The sequence below is a fragment of the Octopus bimaculoides genome, chromosome 3 (genome assembly GCF_001194135.2).
Source record: "Octopus bimaculoides isolate UCB-OBI-ISO-001 chromosome 3, ASM119413v2, whole genome shotgun sequence".
NCBI lineage: Eukaryota > Metazoa > Mollusca > Cephalopoda > Octopoda > Octopodidae > Octopus > Octopus bimaculoides.
This window is the reverse complement of record NC_068983.1, coordinates 29,841,090-29,848,727: the sequence shown is the minus strand read 5'-3', so window position 1 is coordinate 29,848,727 and position 7,638 is coordinate 29,841,090. Positions and strand designations below refer to the sequence as shown.

The 7,638-nt window shown below is 34.5% G+C and overlaps 1 protein-coding gene across 1 annotated transcript; it reads right to left on the bottom strand.

The window, feature by feature from the left end:
* Nucleotides 1-1,035: 1,035 nt before the first annotated feature.
* Nucleotides 1,036-5,755, bottom strand: LOC106867286 (40S ribosomal protein S9). Its single transcript, XM_014912125.2, has 5 exons — nt 5,651-5,755; nt 4,490-4,722; nt 3,872-4,058; nt 1,652-1,755; nt 1,036-1,160 (listed from the first exon to the last, which is right to left on the bottom strand). The coding sequence occupies exons 2-5, from the start codon at nt 4,704-4,706 to the stop codon at nt 1,093-1,095; spliced, it is 576 nt and encodes a 191-aa protein (XP_014767611.1). The 5' UTR covers nt 4,707-4,722; nt 5,651-5,755; the 3' UTR covers nt 1,036-1,092.
* Between the last annotated feature and the right edge of the window lie 1,883 nt (nt 5,756-7,638).

The window sequence follows — 7,638 nt, the reverse complement described above, 5'->3', positions numbered from 1 at the left end:
GAAGCACTCTAGAGGCTTTCTGACCATGATGATATTCTCATCAAATAAGCCAATGGAACTAGAGTTGTAATGGTCTGCTATACAAATCTCTACAAGAAAGAAGGGTTTCACTTTTCTACTGGAAAATAAGATACCAGTCATAGCTAAGTGGTAAAGAAATTCACTTGGAACCATGTGTTTCTAGGTTTTATCCCATTTTGTAGCCTCATCATCTAACATGCATTGTCTATGCTGGACTAAAGTTGACTAATAACTTGGGAGTGAGAATTAGTGCAACTACTGTGTTGAAGCCTATTGTGTGTGTGTGTGTGTATGTATATATATATATATATATGTGAACCTAGAGTTAGTCATCAGAAGAATTACAGCGAGGCTGCTAATACTTTGCGATCATTGATTCTTGTTACAATTTTTAAGTGGTTAGCCATAACCTGGAACATACCCAAGAGCTACCCTGGTACTTGCCTGGATAATTTCATCCTTGCACACCTACATTGTATATATATAAAAGTTGAGTACAACTGCACATTAATGCAATAAGGCATTCCCTAATGAGCCATTATGGTCGAGCATCTAAATGCCCACTAAACATCTATCGCAGGGCTCCAAACAATCATAATGAAACATGCTCAGGAACCATAATATAAACTTGTGTCAATGCTTATTTCTCGTATATACATATATATTCAGCCTTGGGCTGAAAGAAGCCTGTTGTATGTGGTTGCCCTGACATCATGTGATAGTTGGAAATGAATGTTTCTCTTTTGTAACTAGTGTCCTTCATTTTGAATCTGAAAACCTGCCTGGCCACAGAGACAGGTGTAGGTTGACAGAAAGCCACAAACAATCTGCCTCAAAGTTTCTCTGATCCATATGGAAATGGAAAAGTGGATGTTAACAATGATTCATGTATATATATATATTGTATATTCAGCACAGCTATGGCTGTGTGGTTAAATTTTTTCTCAAAGTTTCAGCCCCACTGTATGGAAGGTGAAGGTGTATTAAGCATAAAGAAAGAAAAAAAGCCTTGAATCATATATCAAAATGGTGACTTTATTTGCCTGCTGAATAATGTGCCCCCATTTTGACCTAATCTTCTTCTTCATCAGCTGCTCCACCACCTTGTGCTTTTCTCATGTTTTTCCTCTTAACACGACCTGAGTAAAGAAAGATATGAAATATTACTCATCAGTTTAACATGTAGCAGCTTTTTTTTTTAAAGCATTAATAGAACATAACTTGTAGTGTGATACAATGCTTCACTGAAATATAAGGATCTAACAGAACATTAGGAACTGCCCACAACATGATCACAAAACTAAAGATGTATGTGTGTAATACCAATTGATCAAGCCAATTCAACACAGCTTAATTTCAATCAACATTAAGAATTCATGTACAAATAACTTTGGTAAACCGAGAAATTTGAATACAAGACTGATTAAATCTAATCTTGAGTACTTACTAATAATTATCCCTTTCCATTACCAAATTAAGACACCCTATACTGCCAACATCAGAGACAATGCTACAAAGTCATATATCTTATTGGAGCTGTACACACTTTTATATGTAGCATAAAATATGACAAATATAACCAGTTGCTAATATAGCACTGTAAAAGTGGAAATGCAGAAGAAAAACTCACCCGGACGACCACCACCAAAGGGAGACTTCAGAGAGAAGTCAATGTGTTTTTGAGAGTCAAGGCGCACAATAAATGAAGGAACATTTACAACTTGTTTGCGAACTCTGAAAGAAAATAGACATCAAAATTATTTGGATGCATGTTGTACGAATACAGTTAACATATTCATCTCATAATTATCAAGTGCAACCATTACAGCTGCATATTCTAAAATATACATCAGCTTCAACTTTAAAAAAATTAAAACTATAACAGGTAAAATGTCAACTTATTGACATCATCATTATAATCTATTTTATCCCTTTTTTCCTATTTGCACAGATTGGAAGCTGCATCAGTTTTATACCCAGCTTTTCACTCGAACATTCACCTTCATTGCTAATTAGGCCCTTAGATAAGTTATGAACCACTTCTCCAGAGGCTTTAGGGCATTTGAAACAATTCAGTTTCTTACTAACTGCTCCTGTGCATGAGGTCCCACAGAACTGGTTGTGACCCTTCACACTGTATGGAATTCCCACCCACTCCTCTATATATTGAACACAGCCACTTCCTAGAAGTCTGAGTTGTTTTCTTTGCAACTAAGTAAAACTTTTATCTATTCTAAAGCATGTTTCTACATTTAAAATTTCTTCCCTAAATTTTCCAATAAACTAGATTGCTGGCATACAGAAAAGGACTAGAGAACTGAAACCTGATTGGTATCTGCTCTTGAAATTTGTTGCCAACTCCTTGCTGACTTTCTCAAACCATTCATCCACACCTAGTATTCTTTGAGACCAGCAGACAACAGAGGGTAGCATTTGCTGATCTCCATATCGACAAATACAAGGTATAGAAGCTTACTCCCAGCTAAGGACCCCTGCAGTTGTCTGTCCAATAAGCCTTCTAAACAAAGTGTTTCTTCTTTTGAATAATGTTAAGCCTTCCCAGCAGTCAACTGAAATACTTAGATTCTAAGGTGCATAATGTTTATTAATTACACTGTTTTCATTCATCATCATCAATAAATTCTTGAATACTATATCTGAAATATAATTTGTCCTAATCTCTACAAAGGAAATACCTTTTTATTGATATTTTGGAACTAAAATTACTATTATAACATTATGAATATTAACTAGAACTATATATATCCATGAATATTATATCAAATGTGTGCAAGAAAGCCTAAAACCTATCAAAATCTTTTAGTATATATATAATTTAAGCTGTTTGACAGTTCAATGTTGTCATCTTTATGAGTCATAAAAGAGTAGAAGAGACTAGAGAGTTTGGCAGTGTGATAGCTACATAAGGAGTTTGGATAGAAGCAACAACTGAAACTACACTTCCTGGGAAGGGGAGTGGTTTTGTAATTAGTTGTATCCCAAACATTCATTTTAAAAATGATTTTTTGTCATTTTAATTTATTCTATTGATTATGATTGCAAGATCATTGTTGTCTAATCAGTCCATTTTAAACAAATTTGTTCTTGGATCATACATATTCACCCAACTCAATTGTAACCACTTTATGTTAGTTGGGTCACTTTTGCAAATGTTAGGACTCATTCCAAGAGGTTGAGCAACGACAGGCTTCCTCATGGGTTTTGTTTTATCAATAGTGATAAACCATTGTCTTTAGATGAAGCAAAAAGCTAGAATAATTTTGTTGACTAAAGCCAATGAATAAGCTCTTTCAAAAATAAGAGCTGATATCAGAATCCAGTTTATGTTTTCAATCAATGATAAAGAAATTACTTTCTACATTCAAATCCATAACCATATAAAACAACCAAGGATATTGCATCAGTGTCAAGCAGACTAATATAAGGGATGTAGGAGTTATCCATCGAGTTTGGCTGAATTTGGAAAGGCTATTGAGTGTTATCCTTTACTAGACTGCAACCATGCTTAGGGTACCACCCTGAAGAATTTTTAATCATATGTATTGACACCAATACCTTTTTTTCAAAGCCTGGTAATTATTCTATCAACATCTTTTGTTGAACTGTTATGGGGACGTAAACATGGACGCGCGCGCACACACACACACATATACGACAGGCTACTTCCAACCAAATCTGCTCCCAAGGCACCACACAGAACCCCAAACCACGAAGTTGGGAAGCAAGCTTCTCTTCACACAGCCACGCCTATGTTGTTTGTAGTAAAAAATGGAACATATAAAACACTTCAAAATACCAAGAATTAATGATTGTCAAAGTGCGGACTCACCTGATGTGTCTCTGTCGGATGAGAACTCTAGCATGATGAATACTCTTGGCCAGTCCTAACTTAAAGACTTGAGTTTGAAGACGTCTTTCTAAGAAATCTTCAAGGCGAAGACCCAACACATAATCAAGCTTCATTTTACTCTCGTCAAGGACACCAATACGTACCAATCGTCTCAATAAAGCATTACCTGAGTAAAACAAAATCATTAAAGAAATATCCAGTAAGCTAACTGAAGGCACATACACAACAAAAAGTAATAATTAAGATAGGACACACCTCCCAGCTATTTCTTTGTAATTTTCTTAATAATGCATGTTTTTTTTTTAACGAAGTCCTTTTTCAATTTAGAGAGGTTTATACCGTTTTTAGCCATGATCACTTAATATCATGGTAAAAAGAATGGAGGTATATTATATCATCCAGGATACCTGAATTCATTTAAGTCTTTTAACCATGCTTTCCGATTTCATATTGATAAAGAATATCACAGACTGTTATTAATGTTGCAACTAAGAGAATTCTGAAGAAAGTCAGGAATGGGGTTGTTATGCTCAAAACAATTAATATACCGAATACACACAGTTGAATTTTTTTTTTTAAGAATAAAAAAAATCTTACCTTCGAACAACCTTCTTGGATCTTTCTCTTCTAATGTAAGCAATTCTCTGGCACCTTTTCGGATGCGGGCAAGTGAATATTTTACTCTCCATACTTCTCTTTTGTTTCTTAAACCATACTCTCCTATAAGCTTTAATTCTTGGTCTAATCTTTCTTTTTCAAATGGTCTTCTTGGAGTAGCGTACGTCTTACTCTGAACTAGTGGAATACGCGGCATATTGGCTAGTTAGAGCCTAATTAATAAATAGAACAAATTCACATTTATATGATCGTAAATAGAGAAACAGGGTGTAGAATACAAGCACAAGTACTTGAACACAAGATTTAAAAAGAATTCAAATTTAATCACTGATCACATTTTCAATCTGGTATTTTATATGGTAAACGGGTTGAGAGGTTAACGGAACCAATGCTACCGATACAAAGCAACAACCTATTTGAAAACTACTCGAAATGATAGAAAAAGAATTATATTTTATAATGCAATCTTCCAAGAATTTATTAAAACGAGAAACCCCCTCTGCCCCGCAAAAAAACTGAGCATATAATACTGCCGAAAGACTAAATACGATAGACTTTCTTCACCTATTTACAGTCTCTAGGTATGAAAAAAATGTCCGATCTAGTACAAATTAGTTCATAAATAATAAACTTTTTAAGAAAGCTCGACACTATACACAACCGTTATACAATGTGTATCGTTCAATGTTCTATAAATTAACGCTTAAAAGGACGGACACGTGTTTCGAGGCAGAATTTCTGAAGTAAGTTTCAGTTATAATATATTAAATAAAATGAATTTTACAAATATTACAATTGCTGATTTATTTTAAATATACAGAAAATTATCCATAAATGATCTTATTTTATGTAGTTATGCTTTTACAGAATAAAAGAAAGACGGGTTACAGATCTAATAATTTCTCTTAATAATATAATAAAATATAAGAAATGCAAAATGGTTTTTCGCTTCATGTACAATGAAGACAGCAAAACAATTTGAGGGATATAAGTTATATAATCAGCATAATATAGCAATAACAGTGCATAAACAAAACACTTCAGAGTGTAATGTCTTAAATGGAAATCCAAAAGTGGGAAATAAAACCGAATATTTACTTAAAAAACCGCTTAAAGAGACTAACGTGAAAAATGCCTCACCTAGCTTAATGGCAGTCACCACATGGAAAGAGAGTGAGGCCGCTTGTGTATGGAAAAATTAAAGTAGTTCTATTTCGTTCAGTCACTATTTATATTTAATGTTCTTAATAATTATTATTTATTGTGATAGAATTAATTATAAAAAATTATATTGTTGTTTATTGCAACTTTGGTATTCTTTCTGGAGAAATTAGGGAGTATTTCCAGTTAATAGTTTAAGAACTATTTTTTGTCAGTGACGAAACACGACCATCGCGCACAGTTCGGTTCTAGATTACAACTGGAAGCGCCATCTGCCGTAAAGCGGTTTGTGCATGATTATTTAGTTTAATAAATTTAATAATAATAAATAATATTATTAAATCGCTACAACTATATTTTCTTTCAATTCCAATTGTGAATAATTAAACTACATTTTCAAAACTTACAAATCTGAAATAGGTTACGTCCACGAGTTTTGGTTAGATATGTTCTTGAGTGCAAGTGGAGACTACTTTTATTAACTTCCTTTCAATATAATCTCATTCAAAGGAGTCGAGTGTGAACGTGAAAATAGTAAGGTGTCTACGTGGTTGCGCGACCTTAAGCTTTAATTAAAATTTCACTCGCATCTAGGGCTTATTAATGAAATATAAATCGCAACAGTATTTACATGGTACTTTATTTTAGTGACTCCGGTGAAGTGAAAAACAAAATTGACTGAACATAAAGGACCATAATTAACTATATACCGCAAGGCATTTTGTCCGATGCTCTGCCGTTCCACCACCTAAAATAGTCGACAAATCTCTCTCAAATTATACATTACCTACTTTTAAAAGGAATGAAACATTTGATAATGTTGTCCAAGATACAGAGATAAAAAAACAAACAAACGAGGTGGTCGTGGCTGGAACGCAATTGACTATCAGTCTCCCCCCGCATCAGGGCTCTCTGGGTTTGCACGAAAACATATACGGATGTATTAGTGTACATTATGAACTACAAACTAGCATTTCAAGATATGTTCGACGATAAAGGCTTCCTTTAATCTTTAATATTTACTACCTTCAGCTTATCAACATATTCTTATTTCTGCAGAAATAACCTTAACAAAATATTTTTATATCTCTTAACCATTTCATGGTAACACAGACAAACCACGAGCCTTCCCACAATTATAGCTGTAACCTAAACAAATTATATTTTTGTTGTTTTAGCCATTTGACTGCGGCCATGCTGGAGCACCGCCTTTAGTCGAATCAAATCGACCCCAGGACTTATTCTTTGTAAGCCTAGTACTTATTCTATCGGTAACTTTTGCCGAACTGCTGAGTTACGGGGACGTAAACACACCAACATTGTCAAGCGATGGTGGAGAGACACACATATACAACGGGCTTCTTTCAGTTTCCGCCTACCAAATCTACTTATAAGGCTTTGGTAGGCCTGAGGCTATAGTAGAAGACACTTGCTGAAAAGTACCACGCAGTGGGAGTGAAACCGGAACCATATGGTTTGGAAGCAAATATTTTAATAAATATAAACTAAGATAACACTGCACAACTAAACATTGAAGTAATCGAGATAAGAAGTTTGCGTCCCAATCACTCCGGGTTCGATCCCACCGCGAGGCACTGTGGACAAGTGTCTTCTACTATAGCCGCGGGCCGACCAAAGCCTTGAGTGGATCTGGCAGACGGAAACTGAAAGAAGCCCATCGTGTAGATAGGTAATCTTCAAGTTTAGGGGGATAAAAAAAAATGAATAAAAATATTCAAGGGAAATAACTGAACGACTTACCAGTATTATCCGTTTTCTTCTAGCTGTTTATAAATAAATCACACCCTAATCCTAACCCTAACCCTAACGTCAATCAAATCACGTGTGTGATTTATTTATAAACAGAGATGTACGGAGAATACTGGTAAGACGTTCAGTTACTTCCCTTGAATATTTTTATTTATTTTTTTATCCTCCTAAACTTGAAGATTACCGTGTATATATAT

What these genes read in the sequence shown, in the direction of transcription:
- LOC106867286 (XM_014912125.2), bottom strand. Translation starts at nt 4,706, where the DNA reads ATGCCGCGTATTCCACTAGTTCAGAGTAAGACGTACGCTACTCCAAGA. An exon ending in TCCAAGAAGGTTGTTCGAAG is followed by an intron (nt 4,059 to 4,489) that starts GTAAGATTTTTT and finishes TGTTTTACTCAG; the next exon opens with GTAATGCTTTATTGAGACGA. An exon ending in ATCCGACAGAGACACATCAG is followed by an intron (nt 1,756 to 3,871) that starts GTGAGTCCGCAC and finishes ATTTTCTTTCAG; the next exon opens with AGTTCGCAAACAAGTTGTAA.